Raw genomic sequence first — 17,845 nt, 5'->3', positions numbered from 1 at the left:
AGGGAGGGAATTCAGGTTAATTATCTTGGAGGCTCATATGAATGAAAAATCAGGATACAAAAGTTTCATATATAAACACCTCACTATGCTTAAAGTTGCCACTTTCTAAGTGAGAATGTCCTGATTTGTCTATTTTCTAAATACACAGCCTTTAGATCCTTTATATATATATATATATATATATATATATATATATATATAAAGCAGGGGTGCCATTTGCGGCCCTCGGGAACCTCTAATCCGACTGGTGGAGAGCCCCAAGTCTCCAATAAGCCCCTGTTCCTCCAAAGATTTGCTGGAGCCCACACTGGCTCAACGCAACTGCTCTCAGCGTGAGGGTGACTATTCGACCTCTCGCATGAGCTACAGGCCAAGGGCTCTCTCCACTGCTTGCTGTTTCACATCTGTGATGTCGCAATGGTAGTGAAGGAAAGTTTGGCCTTGCTTTGTGCAAGGCCTTTTATAAACCTTGAGCTATTGCAAGACCTTCATTCATTCATGTAAGTTCTATCTCTAATATATTAGTATATGTAAATTTATTCAAATTTTAAATGTAAATTGATTCTTCTTTTTCCCCAGCCCCCGACACAGTGTCAGAGAGATGATGTGGCCCTCCTGCCAAAAAGTTTGGACACCTCTGATATAAAGGCTTATGTTTGTGCCAGCTCTCTCTCACTATTAAAGTTTGCCACTGATCTTTGTGTTCTGGTTATGCCATTCTGAATTAACTTTACACATCTGCATGAAAAAAGTAGCTGAACAGTTACAATTCTTTTAGATCAGTGGTTCCCAAACTGGTGGGCCGTGACTCACCAGCCTGGGAAGCACTGACCAATAATCCTTTAAGGAGCAAGGGGGGAGGCATCTTGACACTAGCCTAACTTCAGTGAATTGGTTATATACCAAATGGCAGCTTGTTCATTTGCGGTGTCTTCATATCTGTAGAGGGGTCAAAATTTCACAAAAGGTAGTTTTCCTTTGGGCCACTTCCTTTAGGCCTGCCTCAGCAGCTAGCAGAACATCTGGGCAGGGGTGAGGACTGATGCCATCTAATTTCTCCTTCCTGCCACTTTGTTTTCTGCTATTTTAATATATTGTGTAAGAAAGAAGAGGTGGCAGCCAAGGGGTGCTATAACATCTGCTGTCCAAAAGAGGCGAAAAGCTGATGATTTTGTTTTTGTTTTTAAATTTTATTATTATTATTAATTAATTAACATAAATTTTATGTAAGTTGCTTTGGGAGTCCTTGGCCTGAAAGACAGCATACTAATAAAGCAAATAAATAATGACTGCATCCTGCAGGCATGTTGTTTTCCCATGTTGGTTGCCCAGTATGTTGGTTTCAGGAAGGCAGAGGCATGAAATGTTGTAAGGAGAGGGGGAGAAAAATGACAGTTGAGGTTGGTTGGAAGAGTGGAGAGAAGCTGGGAATGAGGAAAGAAGACTGGAGACAAGACACTGAGGAAGAGAAACTGAAGGGAAGGAACATGCTGCTAGAGAGAGAGATGTTGGATGAGAGATATGGCAAAAAGAGCCAATGAACTGTGAGAGCTGGTGGTCGAGAAGGATCAGGGACTAAAAGAGAATAGCTATGAAGGAAGATGATGCAGTACAGAAACTGAACAGCCTTTATCACAACTGTTATTAGCTATGTTATTAACTATTAAAGAGAGTTGCAGTCATTTTATACATCTGAAATAAGATTAACTTGTTAAAAAACTAAAATAAAGGAATTCTGCTTCAAGACTAATTGTCACTAGACTCCTGACTGGTTGTTTATCTGTCCCTTCTCATCCTTGTCTGTATAATAGAACTTTAGTTACTATCTAAAACAATGCTTCCCAAACACCTAAAAAGGGAGTTGGGAGCACTGGAAGTTGTTGCAGGGGGGTGAGGGAGGGAGGGAGGGAGGCAGCAAAGCCAGGACTGTGCTGCTGTCAGGGATGGGAGGAGGGTTTCTACTTACCTGCAGCCCATGCTGCAGTCCTGGGGGTTTGGAGGGTGCTCCCAACTCCCTTTTAGGTGTTTGGGAAGCACTGTTTTGGATATTAACTACAGCTCTCTGAAAGGATCCCCTTGTCTGCAAAACTATAAAAAAGGGGAGGCACTTCAGTTTTCACAATGAAACTAGAAGTGCCCTTTTTCCTTTTCTCTCTCTCTCTCTCCCTCCCTCCCCCTACAGTTTTGCAGGCACAGGGAGCCCTGTAGAAGATTCCCTGCAGCCCCGGACCCCGCAGGACTGTAGTGCTGGCTGCAGGTAAGTGTAAAGAAGCTCCTTCCCCTAAAGACATTATTTGGTCTCCTAGGTCCTTTATCTGAATTGTAACCAGCGCTAAGCAGCTGAGTACAAACAGTCTCTCAGGCGTTGTTGGTCTTTAACCACATCCATTGAGCGCAACTCTTGAGCTGAGTTCCTTCTTTAAAAAGGAAGAATTTCACTCCACAAGAGCCCTGGGAAGGGAAAGTAGTAAAAGTAGCCTTGACTTAAACAGATTTAAAATGATACTGCCATGGCTCCAATCAAACTACCAGAAGATTACAAAGGCAAACATCAAGGCCCATTTCAGAAGTATCTTGCTTTCACGCTCACAAAATTCAGGGGATGGGCTGATGCGACCACTCTCTCTGTACTCCTCTAGATAGAGGGTGAGAAACTTAAAATGTAGCCTTGTTTATTCTTACAGTGTTGAGCTCCAGAGACCTGGGTTCAAAATATAACTATGCTAAGTGTGTTGTGGATAAGTAGCCTTGGAACGTTTATATGTCTGCTCTGTTTGTTATTGGTGTAATTGCTAGAGATGTCAGTATGTTTTTGTTTGTATATGTATTTTTGGCTAGAACTGCTGAGGTTGTTTTATACCAATAAAGGTTCCATACATACAAAGGCAAATCTATGTTTTACTGTTAATGTACCATATTTTAGCAAAACCAGCTTTTAGAAATACATGGCAAAGAACAGAAATTGAACCAACATATAAGTGAGACTGCACAAAGCATAGTGGTCTCCCTTTTACCAAACAAAACCTGCAATTTCCCTCCTTTTTTTAAAAAAATGACAGAAGGTTCTATAAGAATGGAACTTACTGAAATTTCAGTGTCAACTTCAGTTAACTTCCATATCAAATCTTCAACCAGTTTAGTGTTTATCTACAAATCAGAAAATGGGACAATGTAAATCAATGCCACTTTAAATTGCATGATATGTAATTAACATTATTTCCTGCTACATCAAACCTACAGTTGTGGGCAAAGGGAAGTCTCCCTTGTTGACAAACATCCAATTACAAATGTTAGAAGTACCCCAACTGAATGAAAATTTGATTTGCAGAGCTTGTGAATAAGGAAAGACTAATGAAGATCTACTCTAGCACTAGTATATATAAGGGAACCCCTTCTCTTTTTAATTTTTCTTATTTTACAGTTTTATATAATATTTTTTAAAAGCACACACATATAGCTACACTCCAGGAACAAAAATGTAATACCTACAAAAGATAAAGCCCAATATATAGTAAAACCTCCCTTCACCCATCAAAGAACTAACAGCCCAATCTTAAGCTTCCCAACGCCCACTGGAGCAGCGGCACCAAAGCATTTACCACTATATCCAGTGGGTGCCAGGAAGCCACTGGGAGTCTCCTCAAGGGAAAGGGAATTACATCCCGCAATGGGGCTTCTCAAGTCAGCACTGGTTATTTTGTCAGCACAGACTTGAGAACGCCTGACACAGAGTTCAGGATCCAGCGGAGCACAAATCCACCAGTCCCGCCCCCTCCCACCCTTGCTTTACGGCACCCAGTGCCAGCACTAGGGCTCAGTGCCTTTGCAGGATGAGTTCAGGATTGAACCCTAATTTCTCTGAAATTGTAATTTTTGATCATATTTCCATTCCAACATGGTACAAAAAGGAAAAAGGTATAATACTTTCAGATTTTAATTCTGAAAATTACATAGTGTAAGGTTGCCGTCCTAACCACACTTTTCTGAGCATAAGCCCCATTGAACAAAATAGGATCTACTTCTGAGTAGACCTTTTTAGGATTGTGCCCTAAGAATACAATAAATAAGTCAAGATTGTTTTTCCTAGAAGCTCAATAAGTTCAAGTTTCAATCCTCCAACAAATACACAAAAAGACTGACAACTTTTATTATTTAAATGAAACCTGACCATGTCTTTAAAAATATTAAATTTCTAAATATTAAAAAATTAAAAAAATCTATTTTCAAATTCTTATTTTAAAATCATTATTAAAATATTATTTAAACTTGTGTCACCAGCTCATTCACATTTACACTAGCTCCCAGAGTTAAATGTCTATGCTATAGAAGTCTGCGTTACGGACAGCTATATTGGTGCTTTCAAGCAGGGGCAGTAAGTCCTTTGGGATTTGCACAGGCATGATAGCGCTGGGCTAGTAAGAACCAGATGTTTTGACTTAAAATACCGATCCTGGAACCTAAACTGTACTTAAGCAGGAGGATTAATAGACTGAGAAAACAAAATTTGGCTGATGCGCTAGCACAGGGGTGTCAAACATAAGGCCCGGGAGCTGGATGCGGCCCGCGGAAGCTTTCTATCCGGCCTTCAGGCTCTCAGCTGCTGAGCAGTGCTGCAGTGTTACTGCTGAAAGGGCAGCCCACATGATACTTGGGCTCCCCCATATCTTGAAATATGATAAAGATTTGAGTGTTTTCTCTTCTGTAATTTTCAGCTAATGAATTTCTAAGTGAGAAAAAGTGCTTGCTTTTGGTTATGACCTGTTCAATGACATTACTTTGTGCCTAATGACATCACTTCCGGCCCTCAGCAGGCATCATGAATGCCATTCGGCCCTTGGTATGAAACGAGTTTGACACCCCTACGCTAGCACTTTCCAATCATTCAAGATACCATTCTGACAACATAATCGACTGACAGAGAAACTGGAAGTGACATTTTTAATGCCTTATCAGGCATTAAAAACATCACTTCCAGTTTTCAGAGAAACCAGAAATAGCTTTTTTTTTGCCATTTTCTGTCATTTGGAGACCAGCAGATGCCGTGGGCGGACACATGCAGCCTCTGCCAGGTTCAGAACACCCTCCAGAGGATCACATTTGGAGAGTGGGGGGCATCCCCCCATATTCGCATATCAACGTATCCGCAGGGGGTTCCGCAATGGAACCCCAGCGGATAAGGTGGCATACATATTAATCCTGCATGTAGAAGCCTGGGGTGGCTGGGTGCTATCCTAGGGTAAGCTGATGAGTACCTACCACAACGTCTGGGGCTAGGGATGTAAGTTCAATGTTTTGCATTCAGACAGTCCCAGGTTCAGCCTACTGGAATTGCCAAGTAGGACAGGGAAACCCTAGAAATCTGCTTCTAGTCAATGCAGATAGTATGGAACTAGATGATCTAACTTCCATCAAGCTAACACCCCATATTTATGGTGGCTTCTACTGGCATGTCTGAAAATATTGTGCATGAACATTAACCATAAGGAAATTAATTGAAAGCAGGAGGCTTGCAGCTAGTTGCGTCAAGTGAGAGGATAAATTCCTCTAACAGGAGCAAATCTGCTAGCAGGGAAAAGCCCCAGCCTGCAACTTGAGAAAGCAGGTCACACCTTTGGTCTGCAGAAGGATCTGCAGGCAGAAGGTGATGACACAAGGTTACCCTGCCTCTATATGGAATCTGCTGGTGGAGGAAGAAGGGCTCCAGCCTTCCATTTTACCTACCAGGCTTGGAGTTCTCCCTTGCAAGTAGATGGGGAAAAACGTGATGGGGGAAAAAGACTTTAGTTCATTTGGATCAACCACCTGCGCAATCCATATATGAAGGATTGCTGCATAAAATGCAGCCCTTACCTGGAACTGGATTCACTAGTAAGCAGTTCCTGGCTTTCTCTTTGTACATATGGAGAGCCACACAAACAGCAGCACAGAAATTTACCAGGACAAAATGCGGGTAGGGAGAACAATCTTGAGAGCCTGTTTCAGGAAGAAACAGGCAGCTCCAGACAGAGCAGGCGCTATTATTTCAGATTCTTCTGTCGCCTTTCTTTGTAAATTCTACTTCAAAACAATCAAAAAGACTTAAGCATGTTCTCATACAACATTCCACTTGGTCACATCCTCTTACTTCTTTTTCCTTGCTTGTCCTAAGTAGCTGCTGTAACAATCCCTTCATACTTTTGAGAGCCTCTAGCTCATTTACCAGTAAATCCTCTTGCATAGATATCTTTGTCATATCTGCTGCAGAAACATAACAAGCCTGACAAAATATTAAGTTGCATTAAATCATTTTGCATACATTATGCGTTCACCAAACCAGTGGTACTGTTAAGGCTGTCACTGTAACACTAAGGGCGCAGTCCTAACCCCTTATATCTGCACTGACATAAGGGTAATGCAGCTCTGAGGGAAAGGAACAAACTTTCCCTTACTTTGAGGAGGCCTCCGTGAGTGACACCCAACTGCAGGATGCAGCACATGTCCCATTGGCACCGCTATGCCAGTGCTGGAAAGCACTGACATAAGGGGTTAGGACTGTGCCCTAAGTCACTTTGAAAAGTTTATTACCTCAAAGTCATTTACATACATAGAAATAACACAACGTACAAAATATTTTGCTGCAATGCACCCTACTGCGGGTGCAATCCTAACTCACATTGGAATAGGCAGGCCAACTGGTGCAAGGTAGGGGCACAACTTCAAGTAAGCAGATTTTTTTCCCCTTACACTGTGTCGCGCGACAGCCCGCCCTATGGAGCTACTTGGATCTGCAACTGTGATTTTGTGGGTGAAAATCCGAGCAGCCCACGAGCTGGTCGGGCTGGAGCTGGGAGTTAGGACCTGGCACTGCCATGGCCAGTCCCACATCCCTCCCAGACATGACCTGCCTCCTGGGTTGCCCAAATGCTGCCTGTCCCAAAATGCTACCTCCCCTCCTCCATTCTGCATTCCTGCCACCTTATCCAGTCCCTTGTGCCAGCCTGCCCAGGCCAACACAAACTTACCTTCTCTGGGCACAGGACTGCACTGCTAGGCCAGTGCACATCCTTGGACTGGCCTAGCCTGCTCCCAATTAGTCACAAACTTGCTTTATAGCATGTTCATGACACTCGGGACCCAAGGGACTTGTGTCAGCTTGGGGGGGGGCCCTGGATTGCTCCGTTCGTTGCACATTCTGTTCAAATTTATAGCTCCCCCTGCACCAGCAAACTAGTACAGCAGAACAGGCTTTAAAAAATGGGTTGGATGCCATGCTTTTGTGCAATGACATTCCATAAGCAGAAACTCTGTCATAAACATAAGGCAAGCGGCAACCTCAGGAGTCCACAGTGCAAAGTGGTAGGAATAAACCCATCATCTGCAGTCTTCTGTAATTCCATCCTAATACTATTTAACTTGGGTCAACCTAGCTATGTATCCATAAGAAAAAAGCTACCAAATAGTATTTTTGAGACTATATGTAACAATGAATCATGGTTTGATATGAGGGCATATCTAACACTGATAATCCCTACCAATGTTCCCTGTGGTTTGTTTTTTGTGACTGTGCAAAGTATTATTACTGTACAGGCATGGCTGCTGGAATCTGAAGAGTTCAGTAATAATGTCATTGCCATTACCAGGTGGGAAAGCACAGCCACAGAGTTTCAGGCAGTGAGGGGGGCTTCAATTCCAGCTGTATAGCCATGCAGCTTACGGAGAATCTGATCCCTATCTAGCAATTAACTCAGTCCAGTAACTCAGCTTTTTGTTTGACCAAATGTTAAAAGCATTTAAAACCTTGGAGATTATGTGTACATGCATTAATTGCAGCAAAACTGCACAGCACCCCAGTTGCCATGTCCTCTCACCACCTACAAACCACAACTTTGTTGATGTCCTGCAGGAAGAGGAGGGACAGGTCACTGCATGGGTAAAGTTGGGAGATCCATTATACCCAGAAAACATAGCAATGTAGGACTTACACAATAATAATATGCAAAGAAGAAGGATCATAACTCAGTGGCACAGCACAGGTTTTGTATGTTTGGGACTTCATGTTCAATCTCTGGAATCTCCAGTTAAAAGGAACTCAGGTAGCAAGTGTTAGCAAAGACAGCTGTCTGGGACTTTGGAGAGCCCCAGTGAGTAGACAATTTGGCCAAGTTGGACCAAATGGTCTGACTAAAAGGCAGTGTCTTACATTACTATAATGCCCAACATTTAAAGAGTCAGAAAGGTACTTTCTAATAGTTGTATCAGTTATTGTTCGCAATGCAAAAATATATTCTGTAGCCTTCAAGAAGACAATAATTCAGACACAATATTGCAGCACAGACATTTGATATATAGTGCATCATATATGTATATCCACAGAACCATGCTATTTTCAAAATATTAAAAAAAAATGGCAGGCTTCATTGTTTCCTTACCATGCTATAAAGCCCACTGAGTTTAGGGAAATTTAAGTATGCAAAACTACAAGTTGGAGTGCGGCTTCTGTTTACATTAAGATTACAGACAGCACACAACTTCAAGACCTTTTCAAACTTGCAGACTGTTGAGTAAACAAAAATTTAGCATTCCCCAGGGCCAAGCACATTTTTGTTGTCACATGTAGTTTGGCCCTTAGGTGGCACCTGACAGTTCATGAAGCCATAACATTGGTTTATATTTTCTTCCTCACAAAAAGAAGCAAATTATAGTACTCTGCAGGCTACATGACTACAGCTGTGATCCCAGGAGTGGAAACCCCATCTAAAGCATATAACTACAGTGGACAAACTTTTGTAAAACTACAGTATTGACACAAGGCTTAGATCCAATAAGAGGCCTAGCCAGCATTTTCACCCATGCAAATGAACTGCATACAACACTCTACAGGGGTCACCTGCCCTTTAGAACAGCTGGGGTGAGGTATAGAGTACAACAGTAGAAAGGACAGAACAGGAAAACTCCATGATCTGAGAAAAATTCTGCTCATCATTCTCAGGAGACAAGACCTGGGTTCTAGCTCAATATATCTATTCAGTAAGAATCATTAGCAGCCAGTTCAACTTACTTGTGTAACTCTGCTAATAGTTTCCTTAAATGATGGCAAAAACATTTCTGCTGACCCAATTGCCAATTCTGCTTCTTGGAGTTTTTTCCGAAAAGCAGCTTCTTCAATTCTGGCATCTTCCCACCACCTCATGGTCCAGAGAGAAAAATAAAGGAGCAATGTTTATAATATGGCACAAGGGCACTTTCATGTTAAATGAAGGGATACTTTGCCTGAGGAAATTCCAAGGATTGAGAGCACCAAATTTCACTTACTGTAGCTATACACATTAGGCATTTTTTTTGAGAGAGCTGCCTGAAAACAGCAAGAATATTCTACACATGCAGGGTATAACTACAGTGGGAAACCATGGCCAACCAGGGCTTGCCAGAATGTGTACACAGTTAAACATGTGTGCAATTGTTATATGCAACTGCCTACCTGCCTATATGTTTCCAGTTAGTTCTTAAACAGTGCTTTATGAACAGAAAATGCATAATGTGGAGACTAGCTCTACAGGGACCTTTTTAAATGCAACAGGAAGTATGCTATTTCTTCAACAATTTTATAAATGAACTGATTCATGCTTCTAAAAACAGTTTATGTGGGTGCCTGCCCATTCAGAGCTATTCTTCCAGTTCTCATGATTACACAGAACATTCCCAGAATCACAAACTAAAAGGTTAACAGAGATATCAAACCATTCATGTTTTTCCACCCTTACTCCAATTATGATTTTACCTTTTACTTAGCTAGAGACAAAGATTAATCATATACACTAATGGTACAATCTTATCTGGTCTTGTGCCAGCAGGACAAGCACATACACTGTTGCAAACATGCCATAAGGTACATTGCAGCAGTGTGGAGACTCATGGCACTGGTAAAAAGGCCTGCGCCGGCCTGCTGATACCACCTAAAGGCCTGTGTCTGTCACAGAATGTAAGATCTCTGCAGGCGGCAAGCAGAATGGGGACAGGAAGGTCTAGGCCAAGGAAGGGGGCAGATTTGTTCCAGCTATTTTGCTAGCACAGACCCAAGTAGCCCCATTTGCGGGTGCTGCAACTTACCCCAGGGCAAGGAAACCAATGTTCCCTTCCACAGGGGAGAACTCCAGCAGCTTCCTTTCCTGCACAGGATACAGCAGAGGCCATTTCAGTGCTGCTGCACTGCTTTGCAGGGCAGAGGATAAGAATGGGTTGTAAGTGTCCTTCTACATTTAAGAGCCTACCCATTTGACACCTCGGTATGCAGTAGCTACAAGAAAACCTGTGCATGCTGGCTTCCAGTTTGTGTGAATCTACCATAGCATGCAGGAGTGAGCTTCTGGCCCTCTACCAACAACCACTTTTTAAACATTTGCACTGACATGCAAAAATAAAAATCCCGTGTGTTCTGGTGGATTCATATAATCCACTAGTGCCATGCTGAAGAGCGGGCATGAGCAAGATTTGCAAACCCTTCTCCCAAATCTAAAATATGCTCTGTGGTCAACACAAAGGTGCAAAAAACAGATTTAATTAAACTGTCATTTCCCCTCATACATTTAGAAGAGCTGAAAAAAAATTATGGTTTATTTTCAAAAATGTGAATTTTGGGATCTAAACAAATTTTAGCACCTTCTTTCATGACTGCATGCTTTCCAAAAGTTAAATTGAGCTCTATGGATACCTCTAGTGCTTTGAGTGCAATACTGCCGCACAAATGAGAAGCAATATTAAAATATAGTAACAATTTAAAATATAGTAAAAATTTAACAATAAGAGATCTGACCTATGAAATGTGTATGTCTCTTCTCCACCTCCCCACTCAGTTTTCAACTCAAAGCATACCATTTTGTTTCACTGTTGCTCAGGCTTCCTTCCAAGAGGGTATCCTGAGATTTCTCTTTAAGGCAAGGCATCAATTCCTTTATCCTTGTGCGGTGTTTGTTCGCAAGCTTGTATGAACTCCCGTTCTCCTCCAAGGGCTCTCTCTCTGTGTATTCTGGAAGCTTAGGAAACATTAATTTTGTTTAAGTCCTTATTTGCCCCATCCATCCACCAGGAATCTTTAAAAGCAGACTTTGCAGCAGAATCATGCAATTCAGACTAGCGAACTTGCACATGGAAATTCTCACATTTTCATTCACTGACACAATTTTTGAGGTTTCTCAGCTATAGTAACTTTATCATTTTTTTTTCTAGCTGAATTTGTCTAGGAAAAATTATTGGTAGCTGTAATGGATCATTGCATCTATTTTATTTGTCTCTTCAAATATCACATAATCTAATGACAAGTGTTAAATATGGATGCTGCTTGCAATGTGGTATCTGCAAAATTTCAGAGTACCCTTAAGCAGTAATTTTAATAATTCTACTTAGGGCGCAATCCTAACCCCTTATGTCAGTGCTTTCCAGCACTGGCATAGGGGTGCCAGTAGGACATGTGCTGCATCTTGCAGTTGGGTGTCATTCACGGAGGCCTCCTCAAAGTAAGGAAATATTTGATCCCTTACCTCAGAGCTGCATTGCCTTTATGTCAATGCTGGAAAGAACTGACATAAGGGGTTAGGATTGCACCCTTAGTTATTTAACTACTAGTTATTTAACTAATTATAAACTAAGGCTGCAATCCTAACCACACCTTCCTGAGAGTAAGCCCCATTGAACAAAATAGGACTTACTTCTCAGCAGACCTGGTTAGGATTGTGCCTTTAATCTACAGGGCTGAGATGGTATCGTGGTTTGGGTGTTGGACTTAGATCTGGAAGATCCAGGTTTAAATCCCCGCGCAGTCACAAAATTTCCTGGGTGACCTTGGGCAAGTCACTCTCTCTCAGCCTCACCTACCTCACAAAGCTGCTGTGAGGACAAAAGGAGGGATGGATCCATGTACATCATCCTGAGCTCCTTGGAGGAATGGTCAGACTCCTCCACAAGGCATCTCCACAAATGCGTTCAGTGATGAGTAAGTTATCTCTCAGGATACTTTGTCCTTCATTATTGATTTTGTCTTTAAAGAAACCCTGATGAATTTCCATAGGACCCCAAGTTTCTGTTCCCCAGAACAGATACTGAATTCTACAGAACTCCCCATGCTGGTTAATAAGGTTTTTATTCTATGCATTTTAATACACCTGCTATAATATCCTTCCAATTCACAAAACTGAAATTAGCAGAACAATATTTGTGTGTCCATCTACCATAAAAACGAAAGCGATCATTTTTCTGTTGATGAGCAATAATAGCTACTTAAGCAGCCAAAACTCACATTAATACTACTTGAATGTCCAACGAGTCTTACATAATTATCTGAACTGTCCACTGCTTCATTTAGAAAACTCAAGTAGTTCTCAGGTTGACTGGATGTTTCTGTCTCAAAACTATCTTTTTTAAAACTTGAATCACAGGCTTGAATAACTAAACACAGATTCTTTGCTTCCACAGGAGTAAGAAATGGCATGAGTCCTGTTTCCTGAAAAGATCATCAATATAACACTAGATAATGCACACTGCTAGGCAAATATAGTCAATTTCACAGACAGCACTCAGTTAGTTGTACAATATTATCAAAATAGACTTCGGAAAGCCAAGAAAATTAAAAAGGCTTCCACAACATTAGAAACCATGCCAAGCATATTCAAGTATTTATTATTATTATTATCCTGCAACTTTCCATTCTATTTTGACTAAGCCAGTTGGAACTCTGGGGGGGGGGGGCGGAGAGTTCCATAACCTAGGAGCAGTTACAGAGAAATCCCTATCCTGTGACCCTGTCAACCATATATCAGCATATGAGGGGACACAGGGCACAACTTCCAATAAATGCAGTATATGGGCATGTTTGTGTGGGAGAAGGCAATTCATATAGGGTTATGTAGGTGATAACCTGAACTTTGAACTGGAAACATACAGGCAAACCAGTGCAGATGAAAATCCACTGGTTGGCACATGGTCAGACCAATGGGATCCAGAAATGCTCTAGCTACCATATTCCATCCTGGGTGCAGTTTCCAGATTATCTGCATCTAGAGCAGCCATTTTCAACCACTGTGCTATGGCACACTGGTGTGCTGCGAATGGTCCCCAGATGTGCTGCGGGAATTTGGGAGAGGGCCATTTATCAATAGGACCATTGGGGGATGTGAGCCCCCATTGACAGCACAGTGTGCCTTGTCAATTATCAAAAAGCTGATGGTGTGCCTTGTCCATTTTAGTGCCTTGCCAGTATGCCGCAAAATGAAAAAGGTTGAAAATCACTGATCTAGAGAGCATTACAGAGACCAGCATTACAGAGACCAGATAGGATGGGACTAGGGCATGGATTACTACAGCTAGACCTACTTTATTCAGGAAGGCAAACTAGCGATGACTAGACAAATGAACTACTAGCCACACCTATGATCTAGCCTAGTGGTTCCCAAACATTTTAGCATCGGGACCCTCTTCCCCCCCAAAATAAGTTTAACTTTACCAGTCGCTCAAGCCTCTGTAGCTGTAATGGTGACTGGACAGCAGTGCTCCCCCCCCCCCAAGTCGCAGATCACTTAAGCCTTGATGCACATAGTCTAATCTTCCTTGTCAGTTTCACGACCTACCAAAAATTGGGTCATGACCCATTGGTGGATAACAGACTCACAGTTTGGGAACTGCTGATCTAGCTTCCGGAACAGGACTAGGTTCAGAAGCACATCCAAATTGTGAACCTGTCCTTCAAAAGAGGTACAACTCCATCCAGAACAGACATTCCACTCCTGAATCAGCTTTCCAACTGACCAACAGCATCTCTGTCTTGTCTATTTAAGTCACATTTTGTCAAACCACATCTGGTTAAGTTACAATGTAATGACTAACACTTTGTAAGAAACACTGGATAGGAACCAACAAACTGTGAAATTAATTCAAGAGTCCAAGAGCCTTCAGTCTTGTTTCTTTTCTTAACAGCATTTCACCATCCCAAAAGGCTAACTATATGTGAAAGTGTGAGGAGTTTCAAAAGTTGTGACATGGCATAGGGATCAGTTTTTCAAAAGAAAAAAGGTAGCAGATTCTAATGTGAACCTCTCACACGAGAGCCTCCAAAGCAGCAATTTGGATCAAAGTCTCTCTCCGTAGATGGCAAATCAGAAGGAATCTTGTGTTTGTGTAGAAGAATTGCAGTCTTAAAAGAGTAAGGCTTTAGTAGAAACTGTATCACATTTGTAGAGAATATTTTTGGCCAAGAGGCAGATATACTTACCGAACTTTTCTGAGAACTTTCTTCACCAATGCCAGGAGAACACAGTCGCCTCCTTTGCACATGGTAATCACTAGTACTAGTGAACGAATTTGACAAGAACAGTTCCTCTTCTTTCTGTCAAATAGGCATATAAAGATACTCATTAATCTGCATTTTAAAAAAATCTGTCAACACATTGTACAATAAAAAAGCTGCATAAACACTGGCCTCAAGTAGTAAATGTTTGCTTATTCCTATTATTATCTTTGTACACTGCCCTGTAGACACTAGCTGAGGGGTGGCATAAAACAAAGCCAATACCTGTAATTCATTTTAGGTAGATAATGTTTATGGGGGGTGGGGTAGGGCAAAGCTACTGAGATTTCTTCATGTGCTGTTGCTGAAAAAACCACTCGTGCTAAATGCTACAAGTTGCAAAACAAAAACATTGTTTTAAAAAGCTAGTAATTTGATGGAAATAAATGCTTACATGACTGAATATATAACTGAATAGCTAAGATTACATCTCTCAGTTCAATGGTAGTTGAAGCCAGATACTACATTAGAAACAAGACATATTCTCATAATGGCAAGCCAATCCTATGCATGTCTACTCAGAAGTTCCACTGAGTTCTGGGACCTTGTAAGTATGTACAGGATTACTGATTTAGGCACAAAGATCCTAACTCTTCCACGAAATGCCACTCATTCAATAATGAATAATGAGTCTGTCCAGATTTCAATAATTACACTGAGGCTATACTTGAAACTGAAAACCACAATTTCACCTGCACCTCCTATTACCAGTGTAAAGTAGTAAAAGTTTTGTTTCTAAGACAACCAAGTGATGTAAAGAAACACATCCATTAAAAGCAAACAGATATGGAGCCGGCCCAACCATGAGGTCAACTGAAGCAGTCACCTCAGGCAGCAGTTTGGGGGGGGGTTCCTATCTTTGTCTATCCACTTGCTTTCTCTGCTCTACCTCTTCCTTATGTTCCCTGGATTGGAAAAGGAACATGGAGAGGAATGCCGAGTAAGAACATTGGTGAGTGGGAGTGGCAGAGGCTGGCACATCATTGAGTAATTGGGGGGGGGGGAGAGAAAGCATGTAGCATGCTGCATCAGATCATAGGCCAGTCTTTGATAGATGGGGAGAGAGGTCTATCATCACCCACCCTATTGTGGAGGATTGTGAAATGTGGGTTTAAAAAAAAAAAAATTAGAGATATTCTGGAGTATCACAGGATACACCATTATAGAATATCACAGACAGGATATTTAGAATTACAAGCAGAGTTCCATTCACCTCTCCTGCAGTCACCCATTACATTTCCCCCAGAAAGCCACTCCCAAAAATTGGGGTCTGCATGGTAGATGGCACAGAGTGCAGTAGTGGGAAAGGAAAATCAGACACTTCCCTCTGAACAGCATTAATGCCTCCTGCTTGTACAACAAGCTCTCTGGATCCTGCACAATAACAATGTCCCTCAATTTAGAACTGCTGCTGTAGTTTGTTAACATTTATTTTCTGCCTTTCATGGAACTCAAGGCAGCATCATGAGAGTTGCAAGACAATAACCCACCCAAACTCCAAAAAAAAGCCAGACCTGCTTAGATGTTACAAGGTGGATTCATTATGTGCTCTCACATCATTCTCTAACTTCCATATTCCTAAATTATTATGTATCTAGTTGTGGCAACCCTGCCCAGTAATTAATTAGAGCAGAATTGAGGATATGAAGAAATGACACAGATGAGGATTTAATAGTGAAACAGATACACTCATTAATTTCTAACCAGACAAATGTGGGTTGACAATCAGCGTAAACTGTGTGTCTGAAGCCTACAATTTCAAAGCCCTGTCTTCAAGATCTGAATAAAAGCTGCTATTTACTTGTTTCTCAGAGAGAAAGGCACTCGGCACATGCTCAGAAGCACTGTCATCTAACTGCATATGCTATAAGGCTGAGCCTTTGCATTGAAAATAACATTAGTAACAGCTCTGGTTTAAGCTATACTTTGGATACAACACGCAATACTCAAAAATAAATGGCCTCCCCCTTATTCCAGGGCAGTTTGAGGAGATGAGAGAGATACTGTATAAGTACTGACGGGGGAGGAGGTACCTCCATCCGTATCTACCTCTAATATTCAACCTTCTCCAGAATTTTACTGGAGCCAAGCATTGCCAAGGCTTTGCAAGTACAGTACAGCTCAGGTCTAAGATCTAAAGTATTAATAACAGGAACATACACAGAGCTGAGAGCCCAAGCCCATGCATGTCTACTCAGAATTAAGTCCCATTTTAGTCAATAGGACTTACTTCCAGATAAGTGCTGATAGGATTGCAGCCTGACAGCAATCCTATGTGTGTCTACTCAGAAGTACATCCTATTATAATCAATGGGGCTCACTCCCAGGTAAGTGTGGCTAGGACTGCAGCCTCAGAGCCCAGTCCTGTGCATACCTACTCAGAAGTAAGTCTCATTATAATCTACGGTGGGGAGGGCTTACTCCCAACTAACTGTGGCTAGGATTGCAGTCTCAGTCTGCAAAAGGAGAGATGCTGAGGCTCAGACATCTCTAGGAGCCCTTATCTCTGATCCCAGATCCTTTGGGGGGGGGGGGTTAAACTGGTTCCAGCTGCCCTGCGGCAAAGGCAAGGCACTCTGCACACGCTCAAAGAACAGGCTACTTTTCAGGTGCCCGCATTGCAGTTCGACCTGACTGGGCAGGCTGAGATGCTGGGTGAGGTGAGCATGTGCAGAGTGCACTGAGCATTCCTCGGAAGGCCTGGCTTTCCAGGTGAGGGGCTCTGGAGGCACCTGAGACCGGCACTTCTTCGACACAACCGCCCTCCCAGCTGCCCGAGCCCGGCTGGCTCCCCACACTCCCCCCCTTCTCAGGGCGCCTCTTCTCCCGTCCCGCATTACCCCGCTCTCCTCCATCGCCGCCTTCCCCGCCGGTGGGCGGCGGGAAAGCGGAGAGGACGCGCGTCGCTTCCCTGCGCCTGGCAACCCGGGAGGGGCGTCCCTGGAAGCGCGGCTCCTACTGAGCCTGCTCGCTCGGCTCCCGAGCATGCTCAGTAGCGGCGCGCGAGCCTCTCCCGCGCTCCCAGAGAGATGCTGCAGGAGGAGATGGGCAGCCCAATCCCATCCATGCTTTCCTGGGAGGAAGCCCATTGACTCTAACGGGACTTCAGCAGACATGCATTGGATTGGGCTCTAAGGCTGTAATCCTAGCCACGCTTTCCTGGGAGGAAGCCCCATTGACTCTAACGGGACTTACTTTTGACAAGACACGCATAAGATTGGGCTCTAAGAGCAGTCCTAACCCCTTATGTCAGGGCTTTCCAGCACTGGCATAGCGTGTGGGACGTGTGAACACAATGGGACTTACTTCTGAGTACAGGGTGACCAGATGTCATAACCGCAAAAGAGGACCAGGCACCCCAAAATGTAGGACATCCAAGAAAAATGCAGGACATGACAAAATAAAAGCCAAAATCACTCACGTATTGATTTCTTGTGGTTAAACACTATATATCATTATATTTAAAACTATACTGTGTATAATTTATTACATATAATTTATTAATTACAAGAAGACTATGCGCTGCCTGCAGGG

At 42.5% G+C, this 17,845-nt stretch overlaps 1 protein-coding gene across 5 annotated transcripts in view; it reads right to left on the bottom strand.

The window, feature by feature from the left end:
• Positions 1–17,227, bottom strand: part of ODF2L (outer dense fiber of sperm tails 2 like) — a 47,255-nt gene extending 30,028 nt beyond the window's left edge. For 3 of the 5 annotated variants that reach the window (XM_066622756.1, XM_066622760.1, XM_066622757.1), the window contains exons 1-6: positions 17,152–17,227; positions 14,237–14,350; positions 10,849–11,009; positions 9,038–9,164; positions 6,125–6,256; positions 3,085–3,147 (exon numbers count right to left, since the gene is read on the bottom strand). In XM_066622756.1, coding sequence (XP_066478853.1) covers positions 3,085–3,147; positions 6,125–6,256; positions 9,038–9,164; positions 10,849–11,009; positions 14,237–14,350; positions 17,152–17,166 — 612 coding nt within the window. In that variant the 5' untranslated portion in view covers positions 17,167–17,227. The remainder of the gene's footprint in view (positions 1–3,084; positions 3,148–6,124; positions 6,257–9,037; positions 9,165–10,848; positions 11,010–14,236; positions 14,351–17,151) is intronic. The other 2 variants (XM_066622759.1, XM_066622761.1) reach the window with 2 other exon arrangements.
• Between the last annotated feature and the right edge of the window lie 618 nt (positions 17,228–17,845).

This window comes from Tiliqua scincoides, chromosome 4 (genome assembly GCF_035046505.1).
Source record: "Tiliqua scincoides isolate rTilSci1 chromosome 4, rTilSci1.hap2, whole genome shotgun sequence".
Taxonomy (NCBI): Eukaryota; Metazoa; Chordata; class Lepidosauria; order Squamata; family Scincidae; genus Tiliqua; species Tiliqua scincoides.
The sequence above is the reverse complement of the archived record's forward strand: the minus strand, read 5'-3'. Positions and strand labels throughout refer to the sequence as shown.